Consider the following 18,272-nt stretch of genomic DNA (forward strand, 5'->3'; position numbering starts at 1 on the left):
GAGAAGGAGGTTCAGTAGAGTTTATTATTGTGAATCAAGTGTTACAGCTTTGAGCAAATATAAATAGGAAATAAGTAAAAGACTAAAAGACTATAATCTGCCACTATGATAAATAATAAAATAATCTTATATTATCTAATAAGAATGACTTCAAGCAAGTAACACTTCCCGTAAAAAAAATAGAAGTATGTAACACATGAATCAATTTTTAGAATTTGGGTTAACTCTAACATTACCTTAAAAGCTAGTTTAGTGGTAAGAGTTGCTCTAAGTTTAGTAAATGCTTATTTAGCAATATCTCAAGTCAACGCAAGACTTCTTAATACACTCTCTCGCGTCTAAAATTGGACATTTAGAGCGTAGAATTAAAAGAAATTAACATTAATATATAGACGGTGTACAATTAGCGGATATAATGAATAAAAGATAAGATTGAAACACATTATTGTCATACCTGTCACTTATCTTTCTACTCTTCTCATTAGGCGTGATTTAATTTTAGGTGTGAAGAGAATATTTTTCTAATATTATCGATGTTATGAATCTTATTTAATTTCAATTATGTGATATCATAAATTTAATCTAACATATAGCAATATCGTTTTGAAATTTTGATTTATTTACAACTCATTTTTTCTTTTATTTCATTTCCACTATCTCTTTTTATCATATATCTCTCATATCTTTTTTTTCTTCATATATTTAAGGAAAACGTTATTGCATCAAATGATTTGCGACACTGCCATATGTATGTTACCACTCTATTGATGTACTACTCTCAAAACAAAACAGAGAAAATACCAAAATAAATTCTTAATAAAAAAATGTCTAGTACCCTAAGAACCCCTTGCTTCAATGCTCCATATTGTCTATATATACACACATAGAATTGCTGCTTTTCACCAAACAGAAAGAAATTGATGCACCTTACTCCCCTGTTTTTTTCTAAATGGACCTTCAACCATTCTTCTACCCTTTGACCCTTTCTTTCATTTTCCTCATCTTCATTTTCACACGAAAATTAAAGAATCTCAAGAAAACTGACTTAATTCCAAATATACCACCCGAAGTTTCAAAAAAAAAAAATATACCACCCGGGCCATGGAAGCTACCAATCATAGGAAACATACACCATCTTGTTGGCTCTCCACCACACAGAAAATTAAGAGAATTGGCCCAAAAATATGGCCCCTTGATGCATCTCCAACTTGGAGAGGTCTTCTTCATCATTGTTTCCTCACCAGAGTATGCTAAGGCAATCATGAAAACCCATGATGTTACCTTTGCATCAAGGCCTTATTCTCTAGTCTCTGATATAGTGTTTTATGGTTCCACAGACATAGCCTTTTCACCTTATGGTGAGTACTGGAGACAGCTTCGAAAGATTTGCACTGTAGAGCTTCTAAGCATGAAACGTGTGCAGTCTTTTAGGCCAATCAGAGAAGAAGAGGTGAATAATCTCATCAAACGCATTGCTTCAGAAGAAGGATCAGTCATCAATCTCTCTCAAGCAATTGTTTCATTGATGTTCACAATCACTTCTAGAGCTGCTTTTGGCAAGACGTACATGGGGCAAGAAGAGTTCATACCATGTGTAAGAGAAGTTCTGAAGCTAGCTGGGGGTTTTTTCATCGGAGATTTGTTTCCTTCTGCTAAGTGGCTCCAGAACCTTACTCGAATGAGGCCTAAGCTTGAAGAGCTACACAAAAAATTGGATAAAATTATGGTGACTATCATCGATGACCATAAGGCAAAGTCAAGAACCAAACAAGGCCAAGTTAAAGGAGGAGAGGAAGATCTCATTGATGTTCTCTTAAAATTTGAGGAGAGTGGCACTGACCAGGATTTTCACATAACCAATAGAAACATCAGAGCCATACTCTTTGTAAGCATATCAATTGTCTTGCAAAATCATAAACATGTGAATAATTATATATTCTGGTGCGAAAATCAGCTTCTTTTATCATAGAATCAATTATGACACTCAGAAGTCAGAAGCTCCCCACACAAACGCTTCTTTCAGGAATTGATCCCTCAGAATCAATTGTCAAAATTTCCCAATCACTTTCCGGGAATTGTGCAGTACTTTGATGTGCTGGATACCTTTGATGTTTGAATTGATTTAACTTGATATTTATATATTGCCTTTCAGGATATCTTCACTGCTGGAAGTGACACAGCAGCAACTACCATTAACTGGGCAATGGCTGAAATGATGAAGGATCCAAGAGTATTGAAGAAAGCACAAGCTGAAGTGAGAGAGATATTCCATAAGAGAGGGAAGGTTGAAGAAACTTGCATGGATGAACTCAAATACTTGAGAGCAATCATCAAAGAGGTCTTAAGGTTACACCCTCCTGGTCCTCTTCTAATTCCTAGGGAATGTGCACAAGCTTGTGAGATTAATGGCTATCACATACCAGCAAAAAGTAAGGTCATAGTCAATGCTTGGGCAATTTCAACAGATTCTAAATATTGGACTGAACCTGAGAGGTTTTATCCTGAGAGGTTCATTGATAGCTCTATTGACTTCAAAGGAACTAACTTTGAGTATATCCCTTTTGGTGCTGGAAGGAGAATTTGTCCAGGCATGAACTATGGTGTTGCAAATATTGAGTGGATTCTTGCTTTGTTGTTGTATCACTTTGATTGGATACTTCCCAACGGAATGAAAAATGAGGATTTGGACATGACTGAGCTATTTGGAGCGTCTGTCATAAGAAAAGATGACTTGAACTTGATTCCAATTGCTTCTCCTTCTCTACTTGTAAAATGAATCCCAAAAGTCCAATATTTGAACTTTATTACTGTATAATGTAAGAATCTAACCGAAAAAAATATTCATAACCCACTCTTATGTATACACACTCAGACAAAAAGAAAAAGAGATCAGAGTGAAGAAATGAATTGGTATATGATATAATGTGATAAGGTGGAAATAAAGAGAAAAATGTGTTTATGACTTATGAGTGTCTATATTATTGAGTGTTTATGAATCAGTCCTCTTATTTAAATGGTTCTTGTGGTCTACCACCAATTGCAACTTTACTTTGTTTTTAATGAATAAATCTGGATTGGTCTACCACCAATGGTATTTACATACACAAACATCATTTTCTCAGATAAATACATTTGAGATTATTTTGTGAGTCTTTTACCAATTTCTATACATTTAGATTGTTCCAGTAAATTTTTTAATTTTTTACATTATGTTATGTTGTAAAGTTATTATATTTTCTTACACAATTTTTTTACTTGGCTTGCGCTACATCGTGAAGGTTCGAACCAACAAAACACGTTAATTTTAAGTCTTTTAACGTCAGTGATAATGTACACTAAACTAATCCTGGCGTAAATTTTTAACTCGTTAACATCGACCGATGCAATCATCATCGTTTTTGTTGCATGATATAACATATATACTAATTTGCGTTTTCCCATTTATTTATTTATTATCAATTTAAGCATTAGAATTGGCAGTTTACATTTGTTTGAGTGCAATGGACATAGTAAAACCTCAAAAAGTCAATCCAAATCAGTGTTCTCATAAAAGTGATGGGATTCAAAAAAAAAAAAAAACAAAATGCAAGTATCCAATTAAGTAAGATGACCAATAGGTGCATCCAGGCACGCATGCACATACAAGACCATAGGTCAAATGCCCCCACCTGATTTTCAATTCCAAAATTTACTTGTTTGATTTGAAACAAAACATATTACTTAGTTATAAATTATAATGCTAACTTGAAGTATTTGATTTGATTGCCCCTGTGTAAAATAGTTGCCCCCATGACTTACGGTAAAGAAAATGTGCCCCCTGACTTTGTACAATTGTACGTATACTAGTGTTTTTACCCGTGCGCTGCACGGCGAAAGATTTTTCTAAATTTTTTACGTTAATTTTTTTACATGAAATTGAACCGATTAACTGCCATAAAACCATAGATAACAATTGAAACTAAATTTAATACGTTTGCACAACAATGAAATCACAATTGAATCCAACAAAGGCGGAAGATTACATCAATATATATAAGAAATAAAAAGAAAAATAGGATCCTTATGCATTCCACTTGCTGCTTGTTTACCCATGCTCATTAGTAGTTTATTGAATCTGCAAAAATTTGGAAAATGTTTTAAATAAGACATAAAAATATACATCACGGCTACTTACAATGTGCATGATACAAAGAAGTATAAAATCTAAGATAGATAATCTAACCATTCATATGTTCTAGACTACTTCTCCATACACGACATTCTGAGTGCAATTAGATACTACTCATTTGTCATCGACTATAAGTATCTTCAACCTTTTTCTAGATTTTACTCTCGATAAAGCTACATATAGCTGACCGTGCGTGAACACCGACCTAGGAAGGTATAATCCAACATGGGATAGCGATTGGCCTTGGATCTTATTTATAGTCATAGCAAAACAAACAGTTATAGGGAACTGCCTCCTTGAGAATTTGAAAGGAAGGCCAGTGTTAGAAGGAGTTAAGCTAAGTCTAGGAATATAAACCGGTTTACCTGTTTTTGAACCGGAAAGAGCTGTTGCAACAATGATATAAGATGTCAAAGCAGTCACTATCAATCTAGTTCCATTACACAATCCAGCAGACTGATCAATGTTCCGAATCAGCATGATAGGAACTCCAACTTTCAGAACAATTTTGTGGTTGGAAATACCAGAGCACTTAACATCATTTAGGAATTCTGAAGTGAGTCATTCTGCATCTATTTCATAGTCTTCATCTGACCTACATGGAGTGTCGTAACTCAAATATTATGTTTCCTCTCCAGGGATCATTGACATCATGAAGTTATTAACCTCTTCAACACTTTCAAGTGTAGGAGCAAGGAGTGCTCTTTGTTCAAAATATGCATGGTTTTCCAAATTATCAATAACATTGGGATATGCAAAATTGACTAACTCAAGTAAAGGATTATCAGACTCCCTTACCAACAAATCAGAGGGAATTTCTATAATAGAATCATCATCATCGATTGAGATAATCGTGCCATCGCCCACTTGAAGAAGTCAATATGCAAATTCTTTGATTTCCAAGAACGAAGAAGAGGACCTAGCTTGTTGTAATCTCATGTTGGTAGTTAACTTCATTACTTTAGAATGCTTCCATAGGTATGATGAATTCACAGAAGAAGAAATGATGTCTGGTCTACTTCCTTTTAAAACTACTGGAAGAATCTGTCTGAAGTCCTCACCCAAAACAACTACCTTTCCTCCAAAGGGTTTATCGTGGCCAAAAATTGTTTGGGTCTTCATAATGTCTTTCAAAGTTCTGTCTAGAGCTTCAAAACAGTACTTGTTAAGCATAGGGGCTTCATCCCAAATGATAAGACTTGCTTTTTGAAGCATCTCAGCTTTAGGAGAACCTTGACGGACATTACATGTTGATAATTCATGGATTGTGATAGGAATGGAAAATCTAGAGTGAGCAGTTCTACCTCTAGGTAATAGTAATGAAGCAATGCTACTTAACGCAACATTTAGAACAATTTTTCCTTCAGAATGCAGCGCAGCTGAGAGGGTATTCCGATCCACACAAGAGTTTTACCAGATCCGTCAAATCCATATAAGAAAAAAAATCCTCCGTTATTGGACGACACAACATTCAATACCTATAAATTGACATGCTTTATTAATAAGGCCATACGAAACACATCATAAACGAATTTTTTCATTTTTCCTTCTATTATGATTTAATCATAATTTAGTACCTGCGTATAAGCTCCTTTCTGTTCAGAAGTTAGGCAACAGACCAATTGTTGATGCAGTGTGTTCATTTCATCCTTATTGTAATTAAGCTCATCTGCAACAAATTGATTTTCAAAACGAAAGGTCTCACAAAAAGATGGATAAGGTAAGCTAGGCCATTCTTTAAGTGTCCTTCCATTGGTTTGCAACATCTTCTCTATCTCAATCAAACATAAATTCATCAAATCCTCATCATTGATTTGAAGATCTGCAACAAATATTAAATGGATTAAAAAAAAGCCAACAAACGTTCTCAAAATCACAAATAAATAATAAAATTCAATTGTACATAGGAGGTTTCTTTAATACAGCAAAGGAAATGAATCCTTCTAAGATGCCAATTTCAAAGAACATACGTTAATGTGGTGTTTGGTATTTCAATAGGGAACTAAATCTTTTTTTGGAAAAACAAATACTTTGTTTTGAAGTAATAAAGTAGATTTTTTATTCTTTAGGGATATCTAACAAAAACAAACTAAATAAATGTATAATTAATTTAAATATAAAAGCTATTTAAAAAGTTTATTTGAAGTTGTTTATCTAATTTATAATGCTCAGTAAAAAAAAATAACAAATCTTTCCTTATCAGCTAAAATATAACAAAACTTACAAAAACTAACTATTCTCTTATGAGAAAAAGTTTGATGCACCGACGGTGTAAAGTTTTTTTACACCGTCAACCAATCAGATTTCAAGGATGTGAGAAAATCTCTATTAAAGAAATTAAATGAAAAGAGAGATTTTCTCACATCCTTGAAATCTGATTGGTTGACGGTGTAAAAAAACTTTACACCGTCGGTGCATCAAAATTAAACTCTTCTCTTATTTCTCTTAATCAGATCTATTAAAATATCTGATTATACTATTGCCCAAACCCCTTATAATACAAAGATACAAAATATAAAAAAATATATAATATTAGATGAATTATTATTAAATTTTCCTTGGATAAAATGAAAAAATGAAAAGGGACATACATGAGAGATTTTTAATTGAATATATTGGTTTCAAACAAAAAATATATGACCATTTGTTTTAAGATTATTGAGATGGATGGCACAAAGTGCCTCCCTAACGATATTAGAGTAAATAGAGTATTTAATTAGTTTCATAGTAAAACTTTTTATTATTATTTACCTTTGTCAGAATCTGGATGTTTTTTAAAAGGGGAATAATTAATGTAAAAACTCAAAACTCCCAAATATATACTAAAGTAATTTGTTGTATTTGATGGAACTAATATATGGTGAAATTTATGGAAAGAATCATTTTTTTATGCATCATAATGAAATATGGAAATGATCTTCATATAATGAAAATTGGTCTAGGAAATAGAAACTAATGAAGCAAAATAAAAGAAATATCATCATTATTTAAGGTTATGATGGATTCTAAAAAGGGGTACTATTGTTGGAAATTTAAAGAATGTAAATGGAGCCTAAGTATGATTTGTGGGAGATGGACGAATGGGATTAATGAGGTGTTTTAGGGGGATATAGAAAATTTGATTGCTCACACTAACATATGAATGCTCATTAAGGCATCTAGAAGAATAAAAGGATTTGGGTTTTTTTTTAGGGGGTATACGCCATAAATTCCTTCGTTGAAATTAAACATATGGAATTAAACGCGAATACAATTTTGTTTGATCTTAAGATTAATAAATTAAATATAATTTATTCTACTTATTATATTCAGTTTCAAAAAGAAACCTCAAACAAAATTATTCCTAGTATGTATACCCGTGCCAAAGCATATGGGCATATTTCTGAACATATTAAAAATTATTTTTAATATCTGGATTATTTTTTTATATGAATGATAAATAAATACAAATATAATTCTATGTTTAATTAATATGATTATGCTATAAAAATTGAATATGTAATAAATTGCATGATTTTTATTTTTTTATTTTGTTTTTCTCATAACTAAATAATTCTACAAAATGTATAACATATAAAAGATGTGATATTTTTTGGTACATTGAACTGATAAATTGCATCATTCAGGAATTGGTATCTGGACCTCTCCTACTCAACCCATAAAATTATAATAAAATTTTCTTTTTTCTTATTTTTAATTGAAAATATTTTAAGGTAAACGTTCTTCCCCATCAGATTCTATATTCACAATCAAATTGTAATGCTTCTGTATATCTATTCCTAAAAATATTTAAAAATTCTAGAAAAAAATTTAAAAATTATATTAAAACATTTTCTATTAGTTTCAACTTTAAGGTATTTTCATGCTAAATGTTCCCCTTTGTATCAGATTTTTACTATGTAACCTAAACATCAACAAATATAGACTATATACTTTCAATCCCCGTGTGACAAATAGTTTTAAAGGTATTTTCATGGTAAATGTTTATCTTCGCATTAGCTTTAAATGTTCATCATCATCATCATCTCTCTCTCTCTCTCTCTCTCTCTCTCTCTCTCTCTCTCTCTCTCTCTCTCTCTCTCTCTCTCTCTCTCGCACGCTAATGTATAAAGGACTTGTTATTCCAACAACTTGTTCATTTGGAAGCTGAATTAATCTATGTCGTGAGATTCTTATGCTGATTGGATGCTTATAAAACTTAAATTTAGCGACTCAATAATTGATTTTACATTCTCATCAAAAACTTAAGCATAAAAAATATAAGCTATATATGTTCATTTATTCCAATTGTCGTCAAAATTTCATATTTATATAAATACATATTTTAATATAAATGTTCTTCCCCGTGGAATCTATATTTTCACAATCAAATAAAAATGGTTTTGTATATCTACTCTTAAAATTATTTAAAAGTATGGAAAAATTATTAAAATTTTATTAAAACATTTTCTATTAGTTTCAATTTAAAGTATTTTCATGCAAAATGTTAATCATCATGTAGGATCTTTGTACTATATAATTAATAAATATAGACCAAATATGTTAATTCTTCTCTAATCCTTCGTGTGAGCCCTATATTTACAATCAAATTACAATGCTTCTGTATATATACCCTTAAATTATTTACACAGTTTGGGAAGAGTATTAAAATTAAATTAATACATATTTTCTTTTAATTCTAACTTGAAAGTATTTTCATGTAAAATGTTCGTACCTGTATGAGCTTTTTAATATGTAACTTAAACAATAATAAATAAAAGTTATATATGTTCGATTATTCCAATTCCCATCAAAAACTCAAATTTGTATATATATTTAACTTTAGACTTATGAAAAAAAATAGAAAATTATATTAAAGTTTATTGTTTGTTACTTCAGATTGAAAATATTTTAATATAAATGTTATTCTCTGTGGAATCCTTATTTTCACAATCAAATTAAAATGGTTCTGTATATCTACTCTTAAAATTAATTAAAAGTCTGGGAATATTACTAAAATTATATTGAAACATTTTCTATTGGTTTCAACTTGAATGTATTTTCTAATGTTATGAAAACCGGACCGGTCACTGAACCGGTGAAGATACTGATTTAAGGTTTAAAGGTTCAACCGAGGTCGAACCGGGGTCCAACCGGTAGTATTTAAATGGTATTTAAATATAAATATTAATTATTTATACTATTACAAATATAATTTATACTATATATAACACTAATTATAAACATTTTATATTAAATATGAGAATTTAAATTCTAAAACTATACTTAAAAAAAAACTTTCGTAAATGAAATGATAGAGATTAGAGAGCTAGCCACCTAGTTATTTTTTTAAAACTACATAGTAACGTTACAAAATATTTCATTGCTCTTTTTTTTTTCAATCATTGCATTTATTTTTTGAAAATCTAACAGTAGGCTTATTTTTTTGAAATGAACAGTAGGTTTGTTAAGTGTTTAGTAGCTGTACAATTTTCTATAAGTAAAGGGGTGAGTAATAAATGTTTAGTAGCTGTACAATTTTTATCTCTCAATTCTTTTTGGTTTTCTCAATCAAAGGGGTGAGTAATGAATGTTTCTCTTTTGAAAATGAGTTATAAATGTTATATTTTAAAAAAATAATAAATGCCAACAGTTTTATTATGGAAATAACTAATATTAATAGCAACAATACAGAAATCAAGGGCTGCCAGCTTGATATTAGTGCAGGTCTGTTTGGAAAATCAGTTTTTTACCAACCGGTTAAGCCACAGAACCGGCGGTTTTACCAGTTCTGACCGGTTCTTACGGTTCTTGTCCGGTTTAATAATTCCCGATTTTAGAAGGGCTCCGGACCGGTGAGATGGCCGGCCGGTCCGTTCCGGTTTTCATAACATTGGTATTTTCATGTCAAATCTTCCTCATGTAAGAGCTTTTTACTATATAATTAATAAATATAGACTAAATATGTTTATTTTCCTCTAATTCCCCGTGAAAGCCCTATAATCACAATCAAACTATAATGCTTTTGTATATATACTCTTAAATTATTTAAAACGTATGGAAAAATTATTAAAATTATAATAAAACATTTTCTATTAGTTTCAACTTGAAAGTATTTTCATGCAAAACGTTCCTCATGTTAATTGTTCTCTAATTCCCCGTGGGATCCTTATATGGCTATATTCACAATCAAATTATAATGTTTCTGTAATCTACTCTTAAATTATTTATAAAGTATGAGAAACATACTAAAATTAAATAAAAATATATAGTCTATTAGTTCCAACTTGAAAGTATAGACTATATTTGTTAATTTATTCCAACTCCAGTATGACTAATATTTAAATCAAAACTTCATTTTTTTTATATATTTACTTCTAAACTTATGAAAAAAATGAAAAATTAAATTAGATTTTATTTTTTGTTATTTTTACTTGAAAATATATTTTTGTTAATGTTCTTTCCCGTGGAATCCCTATTTTCAATGCTTTTATAAATCTACTCTTAAGATTATTTAAAAGTCTGGATAAAGTAATAAAATTATATTAAAACATGTTGTATTAGTTTCAACTTGAAAATATTTTCATACAAAATACTACTTATGTAGGAGCTTTTTACTATATAATTAAGAAATATAAACTAAATATGTTTATTTTCTCTAATTCCACATGGGAGCCCTATATTCAAAATCAATATGTTTATATTTACTCCTAAAGTAATTTAAAAAATCAGTTTATTTTTCAATGAATTTTAACATAAAAGTATATTAATGTAAAATATTCATCCGTGGAAACCTTTTATCATATAATCCAAGAATAAATAAGGAACCAATAAACACTACAACTTTCTTTCTAATGATCACTATTAGTTTAATTCAAAATTAGATTCAGATTTCCTTTATAATAGTTTTCATTTTTTTATGGTAAACTTTGTTTAGTAAACTTCATTTTTTTCATTTTGAACTTGGATAATGAAAATGTTCTTCCCCGTGGGTTCCCAATTTTCACAATCAAAGTATATTGCTTCTATATATATTCTCTTAAAATCATTTTAAAAGATTAGAAATAGCATAAACTTATGTAGAAAAATTTATCGAAAATAGCTGATACATATAGTGGAAAATAGTAGACATATTTATCATAGTTTTATATATATTTACTTCTAAAAATATTTAATTATAACTCCACCGTTCGAATTAGCAGAAGAAGATATTTCTTTATAAATTCTTGGAAGCAATAATAATAATTAAAAGTTCTTGATAGTCACAACAGGTACATCCCTTGAAAATACACAATTTAATCTTTCAAAATTTCAAGTTCATAAGTTTGACAGCTCAATTAAAAATTTCTACTACAAATTGATAACTTCAATGAGCCCTAAAAAAATGGTTGGAGTTCCCGGGTAATTATTTTTCATTATACACTTTCAAAGTGACATGGGTGGCTGCACAAATAATTAAGTTTGCTTGGAGGATTGTTTGTCTTTCCAACGTGTGCGGTCCACAATTACACAAATGGTTTGACATATTCAAGAAGAATACATGTTACATTCAATTGAATAGTATAAGTATCTTAAATATACACACTGAAGAGGATGGTACCGTCAATTTGTGTACATATGTTTTTTATAAAGACCATCGTCAATTGAAAGGTGTTTACTCAGTTTTGATCTAGATGAAAAAACGCAATACATTAATTAAGGGGACCTATGAGACCAACGGAAGCATAAAATAGGAGAGAATAATGGAAAAATTGAAGTTTAAAAACGTAATCAAACTGGAATTGGATCATAAACAATCTTTGTTATAATTAAGGAGTTAACTATTTTTTCTATGGAATAACATAAGATATAATTTATAACTAATGAAGATTTATCTTAATCATGCTATCAAATTACAACGGTAATCAAAACAGTCAACTTATATAATAAATCCATTGAAATTATATTTTTCATCTACCATTACACTGTTTCAAAATCTACCCTGTTGTAAATATATAAGTTAATTATTTTTTATAAGGATATTCAAAAAAATCTCATCTTCCCTTTATTTATTTTTATTTTTTTACAAAGCATAAAGATATATAAAAAAAGCTTTGGGAACAAAGCTCAAAAGAGTACAGGGCAAAAAGGTGATTAGTGAAACAAAAAAGCTATCACCTAACATTGAAGCGCCAACCCCAAAAAACCAGAGAAAAAAACGCCCAACAGAACCCCGATCAGGAATATACAATGAATATACCACATAAGAAAATCCAACCTAAGGCTAACCCAAGAGCAAAGAACCCGCCAAAAAGACTAATTATAAGTTTTGACATTTTTTATATAAAAACCGATAGGCCAATTCCTAGTAGTTTACTAAAGTAATGATTTACCTATACCATTAAGTTTTACCTATTTTTTATAAATAAGTTTAAAATAGGTTGCCATATATTCTTATTTTTTCTTATTAAAAATAGTTCTCTATTACAGAAACACGTTTTATAAATTGTATACACCCTCCGGTCACTATTATAAGCAAAAGTTAGGTTTTTAGATTCATTCAATAAATGATGTATGTGGGTGATCATTAAAATAGTCACATACATCATTTATTAAAAATATAACTTTTGCTTATAATAGTAACCGGGTGATGTATATATCACATACTAATTCAAAATATTCAAATAATAATAATAATTTTATTCCTGTTCCAAAAGGAGAGTAAGCAGTTTTGGCATACATTTGTAAACTCTGAAATCTAGGAGTATTCTAGTGGAGTGAAAAATGTCAATTCAAGATATGGAGGAGACTATGAATGGAGCAGTGATTTGCTTATTGGTTATGTGCCACTACCCTCTCCCTCATTGATATGTGTTAAAATCACACCATAATGTTAGTCAAATTAGATTTTAGTACTCTTGAGATATTAATATCAAAATAAAATATTATAATCTTATATAAAAAATCGATACTCAATTTGAAATGGAAATAACTCGTTGATTGACTAAAAGATGATGAAGCAAAAAACATGATCACATTGATTCAAAATCAAGATCCAAAAGCGGCAAAAGTACAAAACAGAATTGTTTGAGAGGGAGCTTTGGAATTGCTCTTACAAAATTAGACAATGTTTTTTTTTTTTAACATAAATCAAAACTACTGAAACTCAAAGCTATCCCAATGTTTGAAGAGACTGAAATTCTTCATGCATCCTTCTCTTGCTTGATCTCTGTGATTAACTTAGTAGCGGTGGTGCTGCTGCCGCCGCTCCCATCCATCTGAAATTTGTAGTTTCAATCACAAAATTTGAAAGTTCAACAAATATACATCAGCCAAGTAAATCGTCTACAACAAACTAATTAATTTTAAAATTAAGCAATTAAGTAATGTGTCTATAGCAAAAGAAACAGCAAGCTAATTTAAGGAGAAAAACCAATCAACGTTAATAGCAGCAAGCCTATGGAAAACAATAAACTAATTTTTTTACAAATCAAAGATCGATTGATACTTCCACTTGGTTCAAAACGCATCAATCTAAATAAAAAGAAAACAAAAATTTATATTCAAAAATATTGGGGTGTTGTGGGAGAGGATGTAGTGAAGAAGGTGCTGTCCATTTTAAACGAAGGGGAGGACCCCTCTTGCATAAATAAAACATTTGTCTGCTTGATCCCCAAGATTAAAGCACCGGAGAGCCCCAAGGATCTTAGGCCCATAAGCCTCTGCAATGTCATTATGAAGCTGGCCACAAAGTGTATTGCAAACAGAATCAAAGTTTTCTTGGGCGAGGTGGTGAGTGAACAGCAAAGTGCTTTTATCCCTGGAAGACTTATTACGGACAATGCTCTTACTGGTTTTGAAGTCTTTCACTACATGAAAAAAAAGAAAAAAGGAAAGAAGGGTTACATGGCTTTAAAGCTGGACATGACTAAAGCCTATGATCGTATTGAGTGGAGTTTTCTAGAGAAAGTGCTTGAATACATGGGGTTCCCGGAAGCAATTTCCTCTTTAATTATGAGGTGTGTCTCTTCTGTTTCCTATGCTATTCTTGTAAATGGAGAGCCTACTGATTATTTCACCCCACAGAGAAGGTTGCGACAGGGTGACCCTTTATCCCCTTATCTGTTCATCCTTTGTGTTGAAGCCTTTTCTGGTTTGATTAGTGATCAGATAGGGAGAAACAAGCTCCATGGGATCAAAGTGGCGAGAGGCGCCCCTCAGATTAGCCACCTCTTCTTTGCGGATGATAGTTTGATTTTTTCCAGGGCAACTATGGAGGAAGCGCATTGTATCATGGGAGTCATTAGAGAGTATGAACAAGCTTCAGGACAACTTGTTAATTTGGATAAGTCTGCTATTTCTTTCAGCCGAAATGTTACTTCTACCAGTATGGAGATGATCCGCAATCGGATGGGTGTAAAGGCTGTTGATGTCCATGACAAGTATCTTGGCTTACCTACTCTTATTGGGCGCTCAAAGAAGCAAATTTTCTCCAAGGTTGAGGAAAGGGTGTGGGCAAAATTGAAGGGATGGAAGGAAAAAAACTCTATCAAAAGCTGGCAAGGAGATTTTACTAAAATCTGTGGCACAAGCAATCCCTAGTTACTATATGAGCTGCTTTAAACTACCTGCAGGTACATGTCAGAGAATTGAGAGCTCAATGGCAAAATTTTGGTGGGGACAAAAGGATAATGAACGGAAACTTCATTGGGTTAATTGGAAACAACTTTGCAAACCAAAGAGCAAAGGTGGTTTAGGTTTCCGAGATATTGCTGATTTCAACCAAGCTATGCTGGCCAAACAGGTATGGAGGCTCCTGAAAGTTGAGGATTCACTGCTGTATAAGGTGTGGAAGGCAAAATACTTCCCAAACAGCTCTCTTCTAGATGAAAAAGTGGGTTATCAACCAAGTTATACCTGGCGCAGTGTTTGGGGTACTATCAATCTGGTTAAGGAAGGAATAGCATGGCGGGTAGGAGATGGTAGGAAGATCAGAATATGGGATGATATCTGGCTGCTTGGAGAGGGCAAAGGAAAAATTACAACTACTCAGGTCCATGGTCTCTCAACCGTTGCTGACTTGCTTAGTCAAAATAGCAGAATGTGGAATTTTCAACTAATTGATCAGAATTTCCCCAGAGAGATAGCGGATGCAATCAAAGCTGTGCCCCTTGGCTGGAACGTTCGAGATGACTTCTACTATTGGAGATGGAGTAGAGATGGTCGTTTCTCGGTCAAATCTACCTATTTTCAATTACAAGCAAAAAAACAGGAGCAGACTCCCAGCAGTTCCAACTCTGTCTTCCCTTGGATGAAGATATGGAAGGCACCAATACCAGGGAAACTTAAGCATTTTACTTATAGGGTGGCAACAAACACACTACCTTGCAGAGAGAACCTCAGTAAACGTGGCGTTCAAGTGCAAAACGAATGCTGTCTTTGTAATCAACAAGTCACTGAATCTATGACTCACTTGTTCTTCCACTGCCAATGGGCTCGAGCTCTCTGGTTTTCAGGTCCCACTGGCCTTCGCACAGACTCTATCCAGGACCGCTTGGCAGACTGGTTTCGAGGTCTTTGCTCAGCATACGCTCCAAAGGATTTGGTGCATGTTATCCTCGGCTTATGGACGATATGGAAAGCTAGGAATCAGAAATTGTTCAGTAATGAGCTTCTCCCACCTGATATAGCAATGCAGAATAGCCTAAAGTTTTTTACTGAATGGAACGATGCTCAAGATTGGAATATGGATAAGGAGGAATCGAGCTGCATAAGGAAATGGGAGCCACCGCCTGAAGGTACCATAAAAATCAATGTGGATGCCGGATGGACAGGACAAAACTCTACTGGTTACGGCATGGTCGCTCGCTCTCATGATTCACAAATGATGGTGGCAGCTACATACCTTGAGTCCTATCGACTAGATCCAACTAGTGCAGAAGCGTTGGCGATGAGATGGTGCCTACAGAACGCAACAGAAATGCAAATTGAGGATGCTATTATAGAGTCTGATTCCCTGGTTGTAGTTAATGCAATTCACGGCAGGGGTAGCAGACTAGATATAGAGCCCATCATAGCTGATTGTAGACACATCATCGAAGCATTCCATTCACTGATTATTAAACATGTCAATAGGAGAGCAAATAATGCTGCTCATGTACTAGCTTCAATGGCTAACATCTTTCCTTCAAACTTTCGGTGGGATGCCCCCCCTAGAGCTTTGGCTGAGGCAATCTTTGTAGACACTTATGACCATTATTATGAATAATATGCCTCGTACTTGAATTCAAAAAAAAAAAAAAAAAAAATTTCATATAATGAAATGAGAGTTCATACCTTATTATCCATCAATATCAATATATATCATCTCAATTCCAATAAGAGGAAAGAGCAGAAACTAAACGCAGATTGGTTGAGAAAGAAAGATTTATGTTTTGAATCAAACTTCATGTGTTATTTATAGGTGAAGCCTCATGAATTTTATCAACATGGGTTGGCAAAATAAACCAATCAAAATAATATGTGATAGAATCAATCAATTAATATATGTTGGAGACCTCAATAGTTTAAATCAATTAATTGATTAAGAGAGTCTATATACGTATTGTAGTTGGATAAATTGCATCACGTGTCAGTCTTTTAACAATCTTCCACCAATCAAAAATTGATATTTTAGCAATTTTGAATAAATGTCTCAAAGTAATTATGAGAAGTATAAGAAATGACAGTCTTGATATCTAAAATGGTTTAAATGTGCATTTGAATTAGAGATAACTTTAAATTATGATTGACCAAAATTGATGATTGGAAATATGTTAGTCTTAATAATCACGCACAATTAATAGGAAATTAAAGACAATCAGTGAAGTAGAAAAAAATGAAAAAAGCAACGTGATTGGCTTGTTACATGGAGTGGGAGTTAAATGTTTTTAAAATTGAGTAAAGAAAAAATCTGATTGGCCATAAATGTGATAATGGAAGAGAGTCAAGAGACGCAGGGTAAAAGCATATAATATATAAGACTAAAAAAATTGAAAATAAAACTGATTTAAGTGGTTTGCCCTGCACAAAAGTTATAATTCCAATTGAACCACTTTGAAATTTGAGAAACGTGAAACAATAATATGAGAAAGGGGAGGAAAGAGAGAGAGAAGGAATAGAAATTATGGTTAATTGCACATAGAAATTAGATAGAATTAATTCATCTGTATAATTATATGTTAAGACCGAGATAATGGGGGAGAGAAAAAAGGATGGAGATAGTGGGAGAAGAGAGAGTATGAAGGATGGAGGAATAAATCTGAATATAATAATCCAAATGGGACACGTGGCACGTTGTGGTTCAATGTTAGGGGAATAAAATATTGTAAAATATTCTGGAGCTGAGATTTTTTATAATGGCATGCTTGGAATGTTACTGCTTTAATATATATATAGATTTATACATTGAATACAATTAAAAAAATAAAAATTTATCTACTTTTGTTTTAAATATTCTATTTTATCTCTTTTTTCCCTTTCTATAATGTTATTGTCTATTTGTTTTTAACATGTCATCGGAAAGATAAATTATCCTCTTCAATATTTGATCTCTGAACCTCTCCCTCTCAACCCAATATGTGACCATCTCTTACTATTTGAACTATCATTTGGGGACAATAAATTTTGATTTTAGATATGAAAAACTAATTCAAGTGTGTCTAAGAATGAAAAACTTATAAGATGTATTTAAACAAACATCATTTTTCTCAGATAAATACATTTGAGATTATTTAGTGAGTCTTTTACCTACTTCTATACATTTAGATTGTTCCGGTAAATATTTTAATTCTTTACATTATGTTATGTTGTGCAGTTATTATATTTTCTTACACAATTTTTCTACTGGGCTAACGCTACATCGTGAAGGTTTGAGTTAGCCTATACAACTAAACTAACTGAAGGATGATAGTCGTCAGCCATCATGACACATGTATAAGGTCGGTTTAGAGTCGACTTAACCAATGTTAGTAATTTATGTCTGTCGCGTGCCAACAAAACACGTTAATTTTAAGTCTTTTAACATCAATCATAATGTCAACACTAAACTTTTTTTTTGATAAGCCAATGAGATTATATTGAAAGAAGTACAAGGGGTACTTCAACC

The 18,272-nt window shown here is 31.9% G+C and overlaps 1 protein-coding gene across 1 annotated transcript; it reads left to right on the forward strand.

Annotated features, from left to right (window-relative positions):
* The first annotated feature begins 901 nt into the window (after positions 1 to 901).
* Positions 902 to 2,964, forward strand: LOC130723822 (cytochrome P450 71D11-like). The gene is made up of 2 exons (XM_057574957.1): positions 902 to 1,885; positions 2,153 to 2,964. Exons 1-2 carry the CDS (start codon positions 950 to 952, stop codon positions 2,774 to 2,776), a joined length of 1,560 nt encoding a protein of 519 aa, XP_057430940.1. The 5' UTR covers positions 902 to 949; the 3' UTR covers positions 2,777 to 2,964.
* Positions 2,965 to 18,272: the final 15,308 nt, after the last annotated feature.

Source organism: Lotus japonicus, chromosome 6, assembly GCF_012489685.1.
Source record: "Lotus japonicus ecotype B-129 chromosome 6, LjGifu_v1.2".
NCBI lineage: Eukaryota > Viridiplantae > Streptophyta > Magnoliopsida > Fabales > Fabaceae > Lotus > Lotus japonicus.

Bases quoted from the DNA above. Each gene is read 5' to 3' on its own strand.
- LOC130723822 (XM_057574957.1), top strand. From the start codon at position 950: ATGGACCTTCAACCATTCTTCTACCCTTTGACCCTTTCTTTCATTTTC. The intron at 1,886-2,152 runs GTAAGCATATCA...ATTGCCTTTCAG, and splicing joins ACATCAGAGCCATACTCTTT to GATATCTTCACTGCTGGAAG.